Source organism: Eptesicus fuscus, chromosome 13 (assembly GCF_027574615.1).
Source record: "Eptesicus fuscus isolate TK198812 chromosome 13, DD_ASM_mEF_20220401, whole genome shotgun sequence".
In the NCBI taxonomy this organism is placed as follows: domain Eukaryota; kingdom Metazoa; phylum Chordata; class Mammalia; order Chiroptera; family Vespertilionidae; genus Eptesicus; species Eptesicus fuscus.
In genome coordinates, this window is record NC_072485.1 from 67,822,925 (window position 1) to 67,843,562 (window position 20,638).

The 20,638-nt window shown below is 48.1% G+C and overlaps 2 protein-coding genes across 2 annotated transcripts in view; one reads left to right on the forward strand and one right to left on the reverse strand.

Annotated features, from left to right (window-relative positions):
• Positions 1-4,509, forward strand: part of CKAP5 (cytoskeleton associated protein 5) — an 84,500-nt gene extending 79,991 nt beyond the window's left edge. Inside the window, exons 41-44 of the mRNA XM_008146757.3 lie at positions 54-137; positions 233-392; positions 3,507-3,658; positions 3,806-4,509. Of these exons, the coding sequence (XP_008144979.2) occupies positions 54-137; positions 233-392; positions 3,507-3,658; positions 3,806-4,051 (642 nt within the window). The 3' untranslated portion in view covers positions 4,052-4,509. The remainder of the gene's footprint in view (positions 1-53; positions 138-232; positions 393-3,506; positions 3,659-3,805) is intronic.
• A 1,589-nt stretch (positions 4,510-6,098) lies between these two features.
• F2 (coagulation factor II, thrombin) lies at positions 6,099-18,811 on the reverse strand. Its single transcript, XM_008146759.3, has 14 exons — positions 18,733-18,811; positions 18,214-18,377; positions 17,559-17,583; positions 17,283-17,333; positions 15,855-15,960; positions 15,598-15,734; positions 14,219-14,524; positions 13,846-13,974; positions 13,632-13,758; positions 12,959-13,126; positions 12,348-12,521; positions 11,936-12,117; positions 6,436-6,506; positions 6,099-6,287 (listed from the first exon to the last, which is right to left on the reverse strand). The coding sequence occupies exons 1-14, from the start codon at positions 18,809-18,811 to the stop codon at positions 6,144-6,146; spliced, it is 1,863 nt and encodes a 620-aa protein (XP_008144981.2). The 3' UTR covers positions 6,099-6,143.
• Between the last annotated feature and the right edge of the window lie 1,827 nt (positions 18,812-20,638).

Here is a 20,638-nt window from a genome sequence, read left to right on the forward strand (position 1 = left end):
TAATAACTCAAGTCTAACCAACCAATCTTCTCTTGTGTCTTTCAACTTTTCAGGATGAAAAATCATCAAAGGCCAAAGTGAATGATTTCTTAGCTGAGATTTTTAAGAAGATTGGCTCTAAAGAGAATACTAAAGAGGTGAGAGGGAAAAGATTGAGCCAGATGGGGATCTGAGTTATGGAAAAGTGTCACTTAATATCCACCCCCACTTCTTTCTTTTTCTCGTTAACCAGGGCTTAGCAGAGTTATATGAATATAAGAAGAAATATTCAGATGCCGACATTGAACCATTTCTGAAAAATTCCTCACAGTTCTTCCAGAGCTATGTTGAGAGAGGCCTTCGGGTGATTGAGATGGAGAGGGAGGGCAAAGGCCGTATTCCCACTTCAACAGGTATGGTTTCCTCTAGGAGCTCCGGGTATAAGCTCAAATTAGTTCCCACCTCAGGAACTGGGGGTTTTGATTGGTTTAAATGTATAACAATGCATCTCAGTACTTAATGGTCACCAATGATGTTCACATTGCTACAGACGGTGGTCAGCTCTGTCACCTACCTTGACTCATCAGCAGTGTTATCTCCCTGCCCTTGAAACAGTTTCTTCCCTGGGCTTCGTGCTTTCTTGGTTTCCACCCACCTTGCTGGCTGTTCCTCCTGGACCTGACTGATTCTTCCTGTCCCTGACTCTGTGTTGAGTCCCCCAGAGTTCAGTCCATAATCGATCATCTCTTCTTTCTTATTCTCACTCCCTTAACTAATCCACCTACTTTCATCACTTTAAATAGAATTTATATGCCAGCAAGACCCAGTTTTGTTTGGTGTCAAGCTCAGACCTCCTTCCTGATCTTGACTGATATATACACTGAGTGGCCAGATTATTATGATCTCTGAACACATAATAATCTGGCCACTCAGTGTGTGTGTGTGTGTGTATTATATTAGAGGCCCGGTGCATGAATTCATGCATGAGTAGAGGCCGGCCAGCCTGGCCAGGGGGAGGGGTTATGGGCGGTTGGCCAGCTGGTGGAACTGCCTGCTGGTGGAACTCCTGGTCGAGGGGACAATTTACATATTAGCCTTTTATTATATAGGATATACACTGAGTGGCCAGATTATTATGCATTCAGAGATCATAATAATCTGGCCACTCAGTGTATATACTGCATGACATCTCTATTTGGGGTTTCTAGCACCTGCTGTTCCCACAAACCTGCTTCATTTGCATTCTTCTCCCTCTCAGCTGAAGGCACCTTTGTCCTAATTTACTCAGACCCACAGTTTGAGTCTTCTCTTCCTCTTTGTCAGGAGATCCTTTGGCTTTACCTGCAAACTGTATGCAGAATCCACCCCCACTTCCCATCACCTTCATTGCTGCTGCCCTGGTCTGGATTGAAACACTTTCCTCCTATCTGATTTTGCACTTCCACTCTCATCTCCCTATATTATTTCCACACACAGCATCAAAAAGAAGCTTATTAAACAGTTTCCAAAGGCTCTCCCTTTCATTCAGCAAAGGCAAAAAGCCCTATGAGGTGCTGCATTATAGGGCCCCCTGATACCTCTAGAACCTCATCTCCTGTTATTTCCCCTTTCATTCCACTCTAGCCCTACCAACCCCCTTGCTATTCCTTGAACATACCAGGCACACGCCTTCTTAGGGCCTTTGCTCTGGCTGCTTCTTATGCTTAGATTTCCCAAGACAGCTTATGGCCAGCCCTTTCCTCCTTAAGGTCTTTGTTCAAATACCACTAGCTCAGTGAGCCGTTATTTAAAACTTGCAACCTACCCCTCACCCTCCATAGCACTCAGCCACCTCTAACATGCCATACAATGTGGTACTTGTTAGGTTAATTGGTGTTTATCTGACTGCTAGAATTGAAAATCCACAAGGGTAAAAATTGTTTTGTTACTGGCACATAGTAAACACTCAATACATATTTGTTGAATGATATGAATAAATGCTTATCCCAATGTTAAGCTGAAATGTTATTGTTCCCACAGTAAAAAAAAAAAGCCAGTATCTGAGAATTACTGCTCACAGGATCTATAGACAAAAGGAAGACTTAACCCTTTGCACTCGCTTGCTTTTTTCTCGAGCTGCTACTGATGCTAACCGTGTCGAGTCACACTCGACATCCGACTGCAAAAGGTTAAGAGGTGTCAGTTAATAGAAAATAGCTGTCAAAAGCCTTAAACGCAAGAAAAACCCATCTGCAAGAGTTTCCTCTCACCATGCAGAGTAGAGCTCACACATTTGTCCTGCATTTAGTTCTCTCCGAGTTCAGGGAACTGTACCTACTCTTAGGTTTTAGAATCTATTTACCTATAAAACTGTGTTCCTTTGTGGGTTTCAGATTCCACTTGTGTTCTCTCTCACCGGGTGTCTTGCCAAGCTGAAGCTTCAATTGTGTTTGTTCTTTTGCATCATTTTTATTGTTTTTAACACCTTAAAGAGTTTATTTCTTGAATCATAGTGAGCAGAATGTCTAACAGACACCACAGAAGGACATACCATGGTTTGGTTGATGAGGGTGAAGCCTCCTTTTCTTATTTCCAAAGTCCTTTCTGCTGATGTTCAACATTTAATTGACACTTTTGGCCTAAACAGCATATTTGCAACACAAGCATGTGACCTCACTGATTACTGAATGCTTTCATACCTTAGTGTTTGAACATCCATTATTGCTGGCTTTTCCCTTATTCTTCATTCATTTTCACCCTTTCAGTGTTCTCATCTGTACCTCAAAGGTTTCCTTTTTCCAAGAGTGACCTGTTTCACTTTTCCTGTTGACAATAAGGGAGTGTATCTTCCCAGTACTTGATCCTTCAGCTTATATAATACATTTTCATTGCTATCAAATGGGTCACTTTAAATGTCTGCATGTTGTGATTGTTTCTTCAGAAATGTAGACACTGTGGTGGATTTCTTTGGTTTGGGTTTCCTCTCTCCTACCAGAATATTGGTCTCAGTGCTGGGATTACATGTCCTAGTTCCTAGCCCTTCTCTGGGTGTTGGGACACCTCACAGTTTCAATGCCTTTCCATGTATATACTGTAACCCTGAGTTTCTTACTGTGCTCCCAGTTTGAATAAGAGCTTTCCGCTTGTATCCTGTGGTCCGAACCTGGTCTAATTCTTCCAAACATTTAAAGTACTTAGCTTCTTCAGTTGGGCACTGGCTGTATACTCAGGAGTAGCTTAGGTTTTTTGGGTTGCCCATGGCAGCTGTGGGCTTACAGGCTTAGAACCCTGCATAGACCAGGATGTAGATGGCCCAGCTTACATCTGTTCCTCTGCATCAGTTCTTGGAAATTCTCACCAAGCTTATCCTGTATATTTCTGAGCACCCTTTATTATCAACTCCAGGAGGATTCTAGTGGATTTTTTAGTCATGAAGTACCATGGCAATCTCCAGGCCCCAACTTATTCCCTTTGGTGGCAGCTTAGTGAGGGCAGCCTGAAAGGGGGAGTATGTATATCTGAATCTTCTTTCTACATTTCCTCTCTAGGCCTCTCCTCTCAGGTGGAGGTTACATGTGTTCCTGCTCCCACAAGCACAGTGTCTTCCATCGGTAACACAAATGGAGAAGAGGTAGGACCTTCTGTGTACCTGGAAAGGCTAAAAATCCTCCGACAGCGATGTGGTCTGGACAATACAAAGGTACTGCTCCTTTCCTTTTATGTGGGCCAGGGAGATGGTGACAAGCAGGGCAGGAACAGGTTTTCCCAGAGAAGCGAATCAGTCTTGGTATATGATGTTCCAGGGCCACCTCTTGCCCTTAGACAATGACTCTTCTTCTCTCAACAGCAAGATGACCGACCTCCGTTGACCTCTTTGCTCTCCAAACCAGCCGTTCCTACCGTTGCCTCTTCCACAGACATGCTGCACAGCAAACTCTCTCAGCTCCGGGAGTCCCGGGAGCAGCACCAGCATTCAGACCTGGATTCTAACCAGTCTCACTCTTCAGGAACCATGACCACATCCTCCTCCTCCACAGCTAACATTGATGACTTGAAAAAAAGACTGGAAAGAATAAAGAGCAGTCGCAAATGAAGCTGCCCCCTCCTGGCACCCTGCAGCTTTAGTTTACTAAACTAGAGTCCTCATAGTTTACAGTGGCCTTGGCGGGCCTAGTGTACACGAACCGGTTGTTTGGATCAGCCGTGGGTCTGGGGAGGAGTCGTGGCACAAGTATCTGTACATACTCTGCTTCTCCATCAGCACCTGCCTCTCCAGAGGACTATGTATTAGTTTAGTGTACAGACCTGTAAACAGCTGCCCTCCACTCAGCTCAGACTAGTTTCCATAGCCTTTTTCTTTTTAATTGCTCATTTGTAAAGTTGTCTTAATCTTTCCTAGCTTTTAACTATTAGGAATTCTTTAATAGTTTCCCTTTGAGTTTGTGGGCTCTTCTCCCTGTAGCCCTGAAGGGTTACTGTATTCTGTATGAATGCATGGCATGATACAACTAATTTAAAAGTCTTTTATAAATAAAGTTTGCATTAACTATACCTGCTCCCAAGATGCTCCATATTCTCACCTGGTGTGGAGACCAGGTGGCTATTCAGCCAGTTAGAGAAAGATTAAAACGACTTTCCTAAGGAGCACCACCTTTCCTTGGCTCCCAGACGAGGCACTGCCTTGTGCTCTTTGGGAACAGGAGGAACTCACCTTTCCTGCTTCCACAGGCAGCTCCTAGGGAAGCAAAGGAATCTCATTCTCTTTGAGGCTTGGTCAAGGCTTCCCTCCCATCATCACCATGGTTCCCAGGAGTTTGCAGGCTTCCTGCCACTTTGCTGCCCAAATGCACTTGAGATTGTGCTCAGAGATTGGCTGGGCTACCTGGATGTCACATGGCGTCTGAATTCAGGTCATTAGACTAAAGGATATGGGAGAGCTTAGGAGCTTCTTGCCCAGTTGGAGTTTCTCTGAGTCTAAGTCTACACTAACTAACAGTTGCTTCCCTCTCAGTCGGAGTGAAGACCACACAGTGAACTGAGGAGTCAGCTCTGAAATAAACTCCACAGGGCTCCTCCATAGTCAGAAAAACTCTTAAGTACTAACAAGTTTTAGATTCAGATGGGAGACGTTTTGGCCAATCATCAAGTTCAAAGGAACTTTTCTACTACCTTTTACTCAACTGGTATTCAAGAAATGAAGGTTGGTGGAAATCCTCTTGATTCCAGTCATGATATTCAGGTGGCCCCTACACTGCCTGAAATGAAACTTGCCCCTCTCTCTTAGGTTTGCTAAAGGGAAGATGGAGGATGCTCTAGTAGAAGGACATATTTAGAAAGAAAGGCTGTGCTTGGGTCTGGAATTAGCACAGCTAATTTGAAAAACCAAATGGTGCAGAGCTCACAGTGCTGACAGCTATACTGAAAGGGAAACAGTCTTGTGAGAATGTGCACCCTTATTTAAAAAAGCAGGTTTGGATTATTATAATTCTTTTTTTTAATATATTTTTATTGATTTCAGAGATGAAGGGAGAGGGAGATAGAAACATCAATGAGAGAGAATCATTGATTGGCTGCCTCCTGCACGCCCCCTACTGGGGATTGAGCCTGCATCCCTGGCATGTGCCCTTGACCGGAACCTAACCTGGGACTGTTCAGTCTGCAGGCTGACAGTCTATCCACTGAGCCAAACTGGCTAGGGCTGGAAAATTGTAATTCTTAATCCCTTCTTCCTGCTCTGTTTACAGCTCTGGGCTGGGAAGATCCTGCTCAGGGATGGCCCTTCTCAACACAGTCCTCCAGATAGTTACCAACTGGTTAGCATTTCACACCAGGTGAAACTCACTGCCATACCTGCCTAGGCTATAGTGCCTAGTTCCCCCTCAGTAATACATGCACCCAACAGGAACAGCAATATGTACAACAGATCAAATGAACTGAAAATAAGTAAGGGTATAGATGACTTAAATGACAAGTAAAAAGGTACATTTATGACTATATCTCCCCTCTCACCTTATCTGGTAATGGTACCGGCTCTGCCTGAGCTGCCCATGAACAGCACTGGGAGCATTGAGGCTCGTAGAGTCACTTTTATTGAGAACTAAAGTTTTAGGAACAAACCACAAAAATAATTCTTTCCCTGGATTGGTTTCTGTGATCAGTGAGGAGCCTAGAATGTGGATGGTCCCCTAACTTCCAGACCGATCAATGACCTTCTGTATCCACTTCTTCAGACGGAACACATGTGTGTAGAAGCCATATTTTCCATTCCTGTCACAGCCTTCACCCCACGAGACGATGCCCATTTGATACCAGCGGTTGTTAAAGGGGCTCTAAGGAAGAAACATGAGGTTTTCAATTGTCAAGTCCAAGGTAGTGTCAGCATTACCCTATCAGGTAACTATTTCTGAACTCTGGGGTCCCTCCTTACCCACCTCACCAGGAGATCTACCCACCAGGCCTTTAGAGAAGCTAGCTTACCTTCATGACAAAGGGTCCCCCACTGTCACCTTCACAAGAATCCCCTCGTTTCCCTTCATCGGGCTTGTAACCTTGAGAGAGAACAGCAGTACTCAGGAGCATAGCTCATACTCCAGCCCCTTCTAGAGACATACCAGATGAGTGTCCACTTGACCTCTTTTCATCATCCTTGTTTCTTCTCATTTCCTCACCCCACACCAATTCTTGTACAAATCTTGTCAGCCATTTCCTCAATATATCCACCAAATCCGAAATCCAACCACTTCTCACCACTTCTACACTGGTCACATCACATGCACCTCTACCCCAAAACTAATTCTGCTTTTTCCCACCTACAATCAATCTTCCATTCAATAGGTAGGACTTAAAAAATACATTAGACTTACAGGTAGCTGAGGACAATGGTGGTGCTGCCTTTATCCAAACCCCGACACATAACTTCCACAAACAATGTGGAACAACAGAAGCTACACAAAAACCACACCTCGTTACCGAAACCAGTTTGGCTCAGTGGATAGAGCGTCGGCCTGCGGACTGAAAGGTCCCAGGTTCGATTCCAGTCAAGGGCATGTACTTTGGTTGCGGGCACATCCCCAGTAGGAGGTGTGCAGGAGGCAGCTGATCGGTGTTTCTCTCTCATCGACGTTTCTAACTCTATCCCTCTCCCTTCCTCTCTGTAAAAAAATCAATAAAATATATAAAAAAAAAACACACACACACCTCGCCCTAGCCAGTTTGGCTCATTGGATAGAGCATTGGCCTGCAGACTGAAGGGTCCCAGGTTCAATTCCAGTCAAGGGCACATGCCTGGTTGTGGGCTCCATCCCCAGTGGGAGGCATGCAGAAGGCAGCTGATCAATGATTCTGTCATCATTGATGTTTCTATCCCTCTCTCCCTATCCCTTCCTCTCTGAAATCAATAAAAATATATTAAAAAAAACAAAACAACTACATACAAAGAAAATAATAAAGCCATTATTTTCAAAAAATTCAAGGAAGGAAAATGTGAACCACAGATTTTATATGCCGCCACGCTGATTGTCAGGTGTCAAGGCTACAGAAAAACAATTATATAAGAGCTCAGGAAGTTCTATGCTCAAAACCCTTCTTGAAGAATCTACTAGCAGATGAGCTTCATCCAACCAAGAGATTAATGCTTCAGCAAAAGGAACAATGTTCTGACAAGTAGAAAAAAATGCAGCTCAAAATGAGAGAAGAGAAAGGAAAGGAAACTCACTGTTAGATAGCCAGTGGGTAGGAGTTACGATTAAAAGGTTATATAAGAAAAGGAGCCCAGCCGGTTTGGCTCAGTGGATAGAGCGTCGGCCTATGGACTGGGGTTCCAGGTTCGATTCCAGTCAAGGGCACATGCCCAGGTTGTGGGCTCGATCCCCAGTAGGGGACATGGGGGGCGGGGCGTGCAGGAGGCAACCGATCAATGATTCTCTCTCATTAATGTTTCTCTCCCTCTCCCTTTCTCTCTGAAGTCAATAAAAACATATTAAAAAATAAATGGCATTCTTAAAAAAAAGAAAAGGAACTAAGGGCATTTCAAAAAGGTGTAAGTCCAAAGATGATCAGTAGAACAAAAATGTAAACCTTCCTAAAAAATACATTTTCTTAAAAGATCATATAGGGAAAAATACAGCAAATGAAGCATAATGTAAATATTATAAAATAATGAAGTAATGCTAATTAAATCATATATATATATATATATGAATGCGCTTAACTCAGTTATTACAAAGCAAAGGTTTTAATTTGACTCACAAAGCAAGACTCAACTATGCTATATATAACAAAGTGATTCATAAAGGCTAAAATTAAAGAGATGGACAAAGGTATATCATCAGGCCAATGGAAACAAAAAGAGCAGGGGTAGTAATCCTAATATTGAAAATAAAAAAGGACACATTTAAAGCTAAAAGCCATAATTTACAGTGAATAAATAATAATTATGAATATCTGCACAAAACACAGCAACCACATTTATAAAGTAAAACAAAACAAAAAAACCTATAAGCAATGCAAGGAGACAAATACATCTATAATAGAATTTAACACACCAAAGTCAGTACAAGACAGATCAAATGAACTGAAAATAAATAAGAATTTAAATTAAGTAACAATAAGGTACATTTATGAATATGTATCAAACATCTGAATAAAAAACACACCCTACACATCTCAATCACACATGAAACATTCACAGAAATTAATCCAACAGCTCTGTCTCAAAAATAAAATCAGTTCCATCGATAGAAATATTACAAACAATATTCTCATATTCTAATGTAGCAAAACTCAAAATTATTAAAGTGAAAATACAAAAGGCCCCTCCCATCTGGAATTTTTAAAAACACCTATTAGACACCTCTTGGGTGAAAGAAAAATACACACTGAAATTAGAGATAATGTATTATTCTAAAAAATAATAAAAACACTAGTGTTTTCTATAAAGAGGAAAAATGCACAGTCCTACTCAATGAAAATTAAAGATCAAAAGTAAATTAACCAGCCTGGCCAGTGTGGTTCAGTGGTTGAGCATCAAACTATGAACCAGGAGGCCATGCTTCGATTCCTGGTCAGGGCACATGCCCGGGTTTCAGGCTCAATCCCCGGTGGGGGGCATGCAGGAGGTACCCAACCAATTAGTCTCTCTCATCATTGCATTGATGTTTCTATATCTATTCCTCTCCCTTCCTCTCTGAAACCAATAAAGATATTTAAGTAAATTAACCAAATTGTCAACTCAAAAAGCTCAAAAGAGAAAAATATAAACCAAAAAAAAAAGCATAAGAAAATTTTTGAAAAGGTAAAAGCAAAAACTAATGAGGTACATAATTGAAAAACAATAAGCCTAATAAGTCAAATTCCTAGGTATCTTTTGTTTTTTTCTGCAACCACAAATATATAAAACAAGGTGTCAAAGAGAAAACGTCATAATACACTGCATCACTATAAAAAGGCACAGTCTAGACCTGGACAAATGAGGGAACATTTCTCGTCCTTGGATAAAATGACTCAACTACAAAAAGATGTCAGTTCTCCCTAAATTAATTTATAAATTTAACATAATCCCAATAAAACACAGACAAACCTTTTTATGGAGCTTGACAGGTTGATACCAAAGTTCAGAAGGAAAAACAAATACGTAAGAATTTCCAGGAAAACTCTGGAAAAGATAAACTTTGACAGACAATAAGCCCTACCAGATGTTAAAACATACTCTAAAGCCTCTACAAAACAAGATGGTATTTAATATAATTAACAAAGATCAGTAGATCCAAATTGAATGTCTTCAAATAGAAACAGACTTAAGCACATAGAAATCTAGTATGTGACAAAGGTTATTTCAAAGATACAATTTTTAATAAATGGTGTGGACAGCTGGTGAACCATTTGGAAAAGGATGAATTTGATCCATAGCTTGCATCATACACAAGCATAAAGTCCAAATGACTCAGATCTAAGTGTAGAAAAATGAAACCAAGCACTACAAGAAAACATGGGAATTTCTCTACGACTGAGCATAAGGAAGGTTTTTTCCTAACTTTGTTAAGAAATTTGACTACATAAAAATTTTAATTGAATGGCAAAAAGTTATAAAGGTTAAAAAACTAACAAAGTGGGCCCTGGCTGGATGGCTCAGTTGGTTGGAGGATCGTTCCCTACAGATTCAGTCCCCAGGAGGCAACTGACAATGTTTCTCTCTCACATCAATGTTTCTTGCCCCTCGCCCCCCCCCCTCTCTCCCCCTTAAAACTTGTAAGTAAGGCCCATGAGTCCATACTAATAGAATGAAAGAAAAGAAAGGTCATCTCTACCACAAAATAATAATTGCAGAAATGACAGAATTAGAAAAATCACCATTTGGCATCCACCATAGTTTGGGAGAATAATTTGATGAGAAACAGAATAGACAGTATCAAAGTTTCTCCCCACAACATATTTATTAATTACAAAGAGAAAAACAACAGAACTTTACAGTGAGAAACCTGGCTGAGGCAGACACCACCTTAACCAAGAGGTCAGAGTTAATCTCACCAGTTATGAGACATACAGACATTACACGCCTGCTACCGGGATGCACTGAGGACTCAACATCACTTAGCCTGAATCAGATCACGAAGAAACCTGAGACAAACACAATGGAGGGCCAATCTACAGTCACTGGCCTGTCCTCACCAGATATGTCAAGGTCATGGAAGACAAAGAAAAACTGACAACTAAATGCAGTGAGTAACCCTGGATTGGATCCCAGATGAGAGAAACATTTTTTGCCTCATTAGCAAGTAGGACATTAGCAAGCAGGACATTAGAAAACATTTGAATAATGTCTACAGATTAGATAATGGTACTTTATCATTATAATTTTCTGATTTAGTAATTATACTGTGGTTATGTAAGAGAGCACCCTTTTTTTTTTTTTTTTTTTTGGAAATACTCAATTAGATGGGTAAAAAAATCACCACATGTACAATTTCCTCTCAAACAGTGTGTGTATGTGTGTTGTGCAAAGTGGGGGTGGCAGAATCTCAATGATGAGATACAGAAATTCTTTGTATTATTTTTGCAAACTTTTCTGTGAGTCTGAAAGAAATTACACTACTATTATTTAAAAATTTAAATTAAGTTCGATCATTTATTCACCTGCCCCAAACCCTCCAATCACTTCTTATCTCAATAGAAGCCAAAGTCCTTCCAGACCCTAATGGAAGTGCCCATCTCTGCCTGCCCACCAATCTTCCCTCATCTCCTGCTGTTCTTCCTGTGTTTACTGAACTCCAGCCACTCAGGCCTCCCTGCTCTTCCTCAGACACACCAAGCGTGTTTCCACCTCAGGGCCTTTGCTCCTGCTGTCCCCTCAGCCTGCAGTACACTTCCCCTAGACTGACTCACTCCTTCACTTCTGGTCTCTGCCCAAATGTCACTTCAGAGAGACCTTCTCCAGCCACTCTACTTAGAAAAGCACTCCTGTCCCCATCTCTCTCTCCCTTACTTTACTCGGCTTCATGCTTCTTTCTAGCAGGGATTGCTGTTCTAGATCTTTTTACTGACACTCCCTCCTTCTAGGAAAGCTCTCTGAAGACACGTGCACTGTTTGTTCGAGTCCTTGTTGTATACCCTGGAATACTTCATGGCTCACAGTAGGTACTCAATAAATACCTGTTTAATCTCTGAACAAATCAATGGCTTCCCCCCACCCCCAAGATCTCTGCTGCTATCTGGGCTAACACATACTGACAACTTCACCAGTGACCAGCACTAGGCCTCATTGAACCCTCACACAGCCTTCTGGAATAGAGGCTTTTATCTCCATTTATAGAGGACCTGAATCTGCAGGAGGTTAAGCGACTTTGCCCAGTCATACGGCTTGTGAGTGGCGCCAGGGCTTGAACAGGTCTGTGCTCCTAACATGTCTCCAGTCCCCCAACCTGCGGCCCCGCTGTTCCCTCCTGCCGAGCCCCGCCCCCCCCCCCCCACCCAGAGGACTTGCCAGCACAGAACATGTTGTCGGTGATGCGGATGCGGGTGGAGGCCTTGCAGACCGGCCGCTCCACGATGGGCAGGTTCACCACCTGCAGGACGCTGGGCTGCACCTCGGCGTGACTGGTTGTCCACGTCTCCTTCAGGTTGCCCCAGCCTGTCACCCGCCCTTTGTGTCCAGCCTGGAGCAACCTTTGGGGAAGGCAGATGGACCTGGTGAGAACTGACCCTCCAGGAGCCTCTGGCCCCAACACCATCCCTTAAAGTCCTGAATCTCAAACACCAGTGCACAAAGAACCTTCCGGTTTGTTCCGAGAACTGAGGCCTGGAAAAGGGAAGGCCCTTCTGCAAGGCCTACCAGGGTCAGTCAGGCCCAGGGCCCAGCCCAGCCTTCTCAGCCAACGGCCCCCTGGCTGCCCCACCTGGCTGCCGTCTGCTTGTCGGGCAGGCACACGGGGTGGATGTAGTCGCTGAAGGTGATGGGCTTCTTCAGCTTCAGCAGGGCGATGTCGCGGTCCAGGATGTCCCTCCAGTTGTACCTGGGGTGGATGTAGATCTTCTCCAGCATGGAGATCTTCTCCATGCCTCGCTCATACCTGCGCAGACCCCAACAGAGAAACGGAGGAGCCATAAGCCACTCAGAGGCAGCGGTTCCCTGAGGGAGGAAACTGCCTGCCCTCAAGGTCTGAGAGTCAGGGGTCCAGCGGGCTGAGCTGCACAGGGCTTTGTTGTCAAACGGCCCAGGCAGATGGGGAGGGACGCAGGCTGCAGGCTCTGGTCCAGAGAGCCTCTCTTCCAAGTCACACCTGGGCCATGCCCTGGTGTCTGGAGACAGGCCGGGATTTTGCTCTTTGCAAAGTCTTAGTTCCTCTGACCCCAGCTCCAAGCCTAGGCCAGGATGTGGCAGGGCGGACTCTGCAGCACAGACTGTTTTCCACGGTGGGAGGCAGACAGACATGCCACCGGAGCCCCTCACCATCACGCTGGAGGGCTGAGACCCCTGCCAGACACCCCCGGGCCCCCAGTTCTGTACCTGGTGCGGGAATGCTTGCCAATGCGCACCAGAAGGTCATTCTCAGTGAAGTTCTTGTCCCAAGGTGGGTACAGGAGACAGTGGGCGGCAGTGAGGACCCAGCGGTCACTGATGAGGCTGGCTCCGCACAGCAGCTCCTGGGGACTCTTACGGAAAAGCATCACCTGCCTGTGAGGGGGAACGGGGAGCATGAGAGCCAGGGAGCTGCCCCTCCACTGGCCCCAGAAGTACAAAGTCCCATTTTTAAGAACTGGACAGAACTGCCTGCTGGGCCCCGGCCCCAGCTTGACCTGGTCACCTTTGGGGACGGGGACATCCATGTGACAGTGAGGGGCTGCATCCTGCCTTGAGCACCCCTCTCCAGCTCCCTCCAGGCCAGAGCTGTGCAGCTTAGCCCAGCTCCGGGGTCAGGTCCTGCTATGGACTTGACCCCAGTTCTCCTGGCCCCAGACTGTCCATCAGCAGCGTCACTTAAACTCCCTGGGCCTCAGCCATGCCTCCTGCGTGTGAGAACTAAGAAAGCCAATCTCCAAAGATGGCTGAGACTCAACGAGGTGCTGGTGCTCAGCGCTCATCACCCATGAAGCCTGTGAGGGGAGAGGAGTCCCCCAGGGCTGGGGGCAGAGGTGGGGGGGCTGCAGCCCCGTGAAGGCAGCTGGGCGTAGGGACCCACCAGGGCGCCAGGCCTTTCTCGGCGTCCCAACCCTCCACGATGCGCCCGTCGATGTAGGACTCCAGAAGCTCCTGCTCCGTCTTGTCCTCCAGCGACTTCTTCTCAAACAGAGGCCGCAGCCCACAGTCTGGGAGCGAGCCAGGTGGTGAGGGGCCGAGCGCAGACCCTGCCCCACGGCCACGCACCCACCTGCCCCCACTTCCGGCAGCCTGACCTGCCTCCCCAGCCCCGAAGGTCTTCTCGTTGAAGAAGGGCTGGAACTCCTCCATGGTGGTGCGCCCCTCGACGGCCGCGTCCGGGTCCTGGCTCTGCCCACCGTCCGTCACCTCGTCCACCGGCTCCTCTGCAGAGACCCGGGCACTGGCTGGGACGGGACCCAGCCACTCCTCACCCATCCCCGAACCTCCGGGGCCTCATTACACTCAGCTGTGAAATGGGGATGAAACCTACTCCCACCTGGGCAGTGGAAGGCTGTGGTGAGCGTACTCACGTGCGCACGTGGGAACCCATAAATCAGGGAAGGCTGTTCTTGTTATTCCCCTCCAGGCTTTGTGGCCTGTCTCAGGCCCCCGGCCCTGCCCTCTCACCACAGTAGTCCAGGTCGCAGTACTCGTAACCACCATCCACATAGCACCACGCGCCCTCCTGGTCCCCATCTGGGTTGCGACAGAAGTTCTCCACCAGCGGCACAGCCGGGCTGAAGTCCTGGTCCTTTCTCCGGTCCTTGGCCTGCTCGCTGGCCCAGGGCAGGCAGGGGGACCCATGGTGGGTCACCGCCAGGCGACCCTGGTAATGCTGGCCACGCTCAGGAACACACGGGTCAGATGGAGGTGACAGATTCGCTGTGGAGACTCTGGAGCGTGGGGTCACCTCCACAGTGAAGCGCTCTTGGCCTGGTGGGTGAGGAGGAAGGGAGCAGAGAGGGTGGGACCACAGGGGGAGCCAGACAGCCCGGAGCTGAATCCCTGCCTTGAGCCTTCTTCCTGCGAGACCTCCGGTAACGCCTCTCTGAGCTGCTGTGTGCTTGCCTCTGAAAGGGGTACTGATGCTGTTCTCGCAGGGTTGTTGAGAAGTTTAAGCAAAATAAATGCAGAAGCGTCTGGTGCATCACAAGCCCGAGAGAGTAACTAGGTTTCGCCTCCTGTAACTATCACAGGGCTGCCTGCAATCTATTGGTAGTGACTGCCTGGAGTTTTTAAAGGATTCTGTGTTCTCTTAGGGGCACACAGGAAATAAAGCTGGGAGGACTACAGATGTCTACACAGGGCAATGGGTCAGTTTCAGCATGCTTTCTCCACCTCTTGACCTTGACCTTGTTGGTTGCTCTGGCCAATGGCACGTGGGCAGAACTGACTGTGCCAGTTCTAAGCCGAGGCCTGAAGACACATTGTGTGTTTCTGCTCAGTTTTGCACTCTGCCATCACCAACGGAAGATGATGCCTTTTAGCTTCTGCCCCAGAACCCGTATGTGTGGAGCAGACCTGCACCTGACCCACGCAGAAGCCAAGCTCTGAAGCAAAGCCACCAGCCGAGCCCAGGCTCCATCATGGACCCGCAGGCGCATGAGCAGTGCCACCCCAGCCCACCCTCAGACACATAAGGAACGAATGCTTATTGGTGTATGCCCCTGAGCTTTTGTGGTGGGTGCGATTTTGTGGGTCCTGCAGCATTATTGTGACTGTAGCTAACTGCTGCCTGGCGGGAAATCATAATGCTCTGAGGTGCTCAGAAAAGGACACGTGGACTGAAATGGCTGGGGAGGCCTTCCTGAAGGGAACAGTGCCCCGGGCAGGAAGGAAGGCGTATCTGGAATGAGCTGCAGCCTGGGTCACAAGGAAGTGAAGATGGGAGGGAGGAAGGGGGCTAGAAGCCCACTCTCTCTGGTCTCCTGACTTCCCTGACCAACAGTCCCTGGCCCCTTGGAGACGCCGTGCCTGGCCATGGACCGCCCAATGGCCCAGCTCACCACAGACAGGGATACTGCACTCCTCCCTCCGCACAGTGGGGTCTGAAGTGTAGCACCAAGGCCCGGTGGTGCTGCCATCCGGGTTGCGGCAGAAATTCTCCTGCAGGTCTGCTTCAGGGTGGGTGGTGGAGTTGATTCTGGAAAAGGGAATTGCTCAGCTAGAGGCCGTGTGTCCCCCCACCCCCACCCCACCCCCACCCCTGTCTCCTTGCTCCCCATTCTCAGCCCACTGGCAGACAGGCCTGCCCATCACTCACTCAGGCTTATGTGGGTAGCGACTCTGCCATAGCTGGCACTCGATGCCGGACCGGGTGAAGCTCACGTTCCCTCGGTAGTTCATACCCAGACCTTCGGCACAGTTACCTGCAGGATTTGTCCCCCCTCTCACTTAGCAAAGCTTGGCTATCCACCCCCTCCAAGCTCCTTCTGGCTCACAACCCTTGACCTGAATTTACTCAGCACCTCCTCTGCACACAGGAGTTGTCCAATCCATTTAACAGTAGTCACCAAATATTTACTAGTGCCCACCATGAGGCAACCCTCTGACAGGCACTGTGCCAGGTATCAAGGACACCGTGATGAATAAGTCAGTTCTAGTCAAGGCAGGTCCCAGCCCTCATGGAGCTGACTATATTCAGTGGCTCCTCGTGAACAGCAGGATGAACACGTGAACAAGGCCTAGTCAGGCCCTGGGCTACCTGCCTTGTTAGCTTAGCTCCTCGTGCCTCAGGGCCTTCACACAGGCCATTCCCTTTGCCTTGGGATACCCTCTTGTTTATTCATCAGTGTATCCCTCAAGTCCAGGTAGAACTCTACTTCTTCTAGGGAGCTGTCCCTGAGTTTGTTGACAAACTAAAGGCTCCTTCTCCTGACATTCTCTCGGCACCTGCAACAGAGCTTTTCCAGCAATCACTTGTATGTTTTGTGTTTTTCTTTTTCTATGAAACTGTGAGCTCCTTGATCTCTTAAAACCCCCATCACTCGACATAGTGCCTGGCACATCACATGTCTGTTGAATAAGTTATTTAACCACTGAAAGGATGGCCAGTAATTAGAGTTCCATGTTATGGAGCCTATTGTCACACTAATAGTGTATTATAAGGCTTCGCAAGGTGATGGCATTTAAACTAATCCTTGAAGGATAAGGATGTTGTCAGCAGGTTGTAATGACTGCTCCAGGGGAAGACAATAATGTGAGCAAGGGCCAGGAAGTTGAACCATCTTGGCATGTTCAAGAAGTGCAGCTGGGGTCTGGGTTCCTGGTTGGTGTGATGGGAGATACGGCGAAAAGGGGAGGTGAAGGCTAGAACCTGCAAACTTCGCGAGGCTAAGCTGATGCTTTGTAGTGGAAGCAATGGGGAGCCACTCCAGGTTTTGGAGAATGAATGTGACATCATTAAAGCTCTGTCCTGGGGACATGGGATAGAGGAGCCCTGATGAGAGTGAGGCCTTAAACATTAATTCATTATCCATTCATTAATTCGTTTCTCCAATATTAATCATCTTAATGACTGCCAGGCACAGAACCAGGCACAAAGATACATCCTTGATCGCAGAGATGGAAAGGCAGTGTCAGGTGCTAGGGGCTGCCCTGCTGGGCCACCTCCTAACCCACCCCTACTCTGCTCTTCTCCCAGGCTGTCCCCCTGGTATCCGGTCCCACCACCCCCATGTCAGGTCCTCACCTTCCAGACATTTAACGAGCTTTTCTCGAGATTTCTTCACCGAGTCACAAGCTGGAAAAGACCCAGAAACACCTTTGGTATTAGGGTAGGGACAGGATGGGCTTAAGTCAAGGGCGGGACAACATTCGGAAACAGAGAGATGGACAACAGATGCGTGGAAGGAAAGAGGCATGGGTGGGGGGTGGATGAACTGATGGACCAGATTCTCTAGAGCAGAATACTCTCTAACTGGGGCCCAGCACGCCCTTCCTGAAGCAGGCCTTTCCCAGTGCTCACCTGTGTACTTGACCCAGAACGCATCCTGAAAAACAAGGGCTGAGTGTGAGGCTGTGGCAGGGTTACAAAAAGGGTTTTGTTTCTTAGTAAATGTTATGTCTCGTTATACTTTCCTTCTCCTCTTACCCTGGTCAACCAGGGCAGGCTCTGGGAGGTCTATGGCAGTTCCCTACTTTTGTTTCCAAAAGCCCAAGTCCACTGAGAAGGGTATTTGAGGAGAGGGGAGCTCCCGCACCCCAACAAAGACAGGAAGGGATTGCCCTGGGTGGGTGGACAGGAGGAGAGGGGGCGTGGGGCCCAGGCAGAGCCCCAAGGGAGGGAGAGGTTGCAAGGGCTCCCAGCCTCACCAGAGTCCCAAACCTCAAGGGTGGCAGAGTCAGCAAAAAGGCCAAAGCTTAGAGGCCCCGGGGGCCTGGGGCTCCAGAGGTCCCGACATAGTCATATGTCTGAGAACTGAGAGGCCCCTGAGGTCCTGGAACCTCCCTGGGCCCTGGGCCCTGGTGTCTGGCCTCCAAGGAAAGTGAGGCTGCTCGTCTTGACAGCCCAGGGAAATGGGGTTATTAAGTTATTAAGTTATCAGCGAAGACTGTGAGCTCCTTGTTCCCCTTATTTGTGGTCCTAGAGGTGGGCCCACTGGGAGGGCCCCCAGCCTCACCGTGGCCGTGGAAGACTCCAGGGCCTCGAAGGCCTCCTCGTAGCTGCACTGCTCCTCCATGCACTCTCGCTCCAGGTTGCCCTGACGCAACTCCTCCATGAAGCCACTGTTGGCACGTCGGACCCGCTGGAGCAGCGACAGTGCTTGCTGAGGGGCCAGGAACACTGCAGTAGGAGGGTGGGACAGTGGCCTGAGGAAGCCCGGCTGACTTGGCCATCACGAGGGCAAGAAGCAAGCCTGGCCGACCCTGGTGGCTTCCGAAAGCGGAGGTCTGGGATGGCGACCGGACCCACTAACTCCCTCCTTTAACTGGTCACCCCCAGCCCGCTTGCCATATTGCAAGAGAGAAGGAGTCCCATCCAGCCAGCCCTGGGCACCAGACTCCTTCCCTAAGCTGGATACCGTGGGCCGAGGCCCACCTGGAGGCAGGCTCTGGGTTCTCTGTCGAGTAAGGGGACCCCTGCCCATGGGCCCATCTCCTAGGCCCCCAGCCTGTCCCAGCTCCCAAGCCCTCCTTACCATGCTGGCTGTGCACAAGGCTAAACAGAGCAGCCACGGCCAGGCAGCCAGGCAGCCAGGGCCCTCGGACGTGCGGCATAGTGTGTCGGCTCCCGGGACTCTCGGGGCTCCTCCTGACCCCTCTGGGTTAATGTTAAACTAACGTGAAGAAATCAGCTGTGAGGAAGAGGTCAGCGGGTCAGGGCCATGAGGACAAGTGAATAGATAGTCCACCCCACCTCCTGGGAGGACAGGTTTGGGAGGAAGTCCCAAAGGAAAGACCAGTGTAACCACCATCCTCCGCCCTCCTTCCCTGAGGCATGGGCCAACGTGGGCCAGCAGGGTCACAGGTCTTCCCAAGGCTCCTTCCAGTACTAACACGTGGTGGCAGTCGCTTTAATCTCTGGGGGCCTCAGTTTCCTCATCTGTACATTGGGAATAGTACTTTGATGTGAGGAGTAATGGAGATTAGGAACTTAAACCCCATGAAACATAGTAAGTGCTTAATAATCTGTACATATAGGGATGTAAACCAACAGGGAGGTTTGTGTGATCGCAAAGCACGGATATAAGAAAAGAGACAAGGGTGTGATTAGATGAGTACTGCCCACCTTGCCCCAGGACACACTGGGGGCAGAACAGCCAACGTTTGCCCAGCCTCTCAGCCACTGATGGCGGGTCCCATTTCCCCTCCTGCCCGTCTGGAAAAGTGTGGAGCAATGTTTGTGTGTGGTGGTTGCTGGGATGTGGAGCCAGGGCCAAGGCCTCTAGGGTCCCTGCTCTATGTCTTCTCATCTCCCAGGACCTGCTGCCTGGCTGGGAAGAGGGACCAGCCCAAATCCCCGAGTCTCCTGGTGCCTGTCTGGGGGCCGGGGCCAGACTAGAACAACTGCTGGTTCTACACGGCCCCTCGCCCAGCCCTGCTCCGCTCCCTCCCCCGTTTCCTGTTTGTAGAATGCAAGGTAAATATTAGTCCTGGGTCTAATTAGGACAGGACAAAGAGCAGAAACACAGGGAGCACAGGTTCTTGCCTTGTCCTCCGTGGGGCCCGGCCGGCCAGGGTCTGGACTGCGATCACGTACTGTCTGGGAAGATCACAGGGAGGGGCCTGGTGCATGCAGGGAATGCGGAACTTTTGACATTGTGATGAACAAAAATATTTCGAAAGGAGGAAAATATTTTCTCAGTTAAAATAATATTCCAGCCCTAGCCAGTTTGACTCAGTGGATAGAGCGTCGGCCTGTGGACTGAAGAGTCCCGGGTTCAATTCCAGTCAAGGGGGGTACCTCGGTTGCAGGCTCCTCTCTGCCTGGGCCCTGGTCAGGGCCTGTGCAGGAGGCAACCAATCGATGTGTTTCTCTCACATCGATGTTTCTCTGTCTTTCCCTCTCTTCCACTCTCTCTAAAATCAATGGAAAAATATCCTCGGGTAAGGATTAAAAAAAAAAAGATATTCCAGTGACCCGTCTTTCCAGGAACAGTCACTGCATTTTACTTTAGCGAGGAAAGCACTAAGTTGGGAGTCAGAAGACAGAGGCCCTGTCCTGGGTCTGCTGCTTTCTGGTCTCATGCCTTGGCAAGTGACTGTACTCTAGGTCTCCATTTTCTCATCTGTGGTGAGAGCTTGAACAGTGCTCTCTGATGCCCATTCTCGCTTCATCATGAGTATTGGCAGAGCAGAGGCTCCCAAACCAGGTGCCTTCAAACTTGATTTTTTTAAAAAAAAAAAAAGAGGGAGAGAAATATTGATTTGTTGCTCCACTTATTTATGCATTCGTTGGTGGATTCTTATATGTGCCCTGACCAGGGATTAAACCTGCAACCTTGGCGTATGGGGATGATGCTCTAACCAACTGAGCTACCTGGCCAGGACCCAGAGCCTTCACATGTCTTGGCTCTGATCTGAACCTGCTCTGCATCATCAGGG

Coding starts and splice junctions, on each gene's coding strand:
- F2 (XM_008146759.3), bottom strand. CDS start 18,811: ATGCCGCACGTCCGAGGGCCCTGGCTGCCTGGCTGCCTGGCCGTGGCT. Junction 15,961..17,282: donor GCTCGTTAAATGTCTGGAAG/GTGAGGACCTGA, acceptor CAAATCCTGCAG/GTAACTGTGCCGAAGGTCTG. Junction 12,522..12,958: donor GGCAAGCATTCCCGCACCAG/GTACAGAACTGG, acceptor GGGTCTGCGCAG/GTATGAGCGAGGCATGGAGA.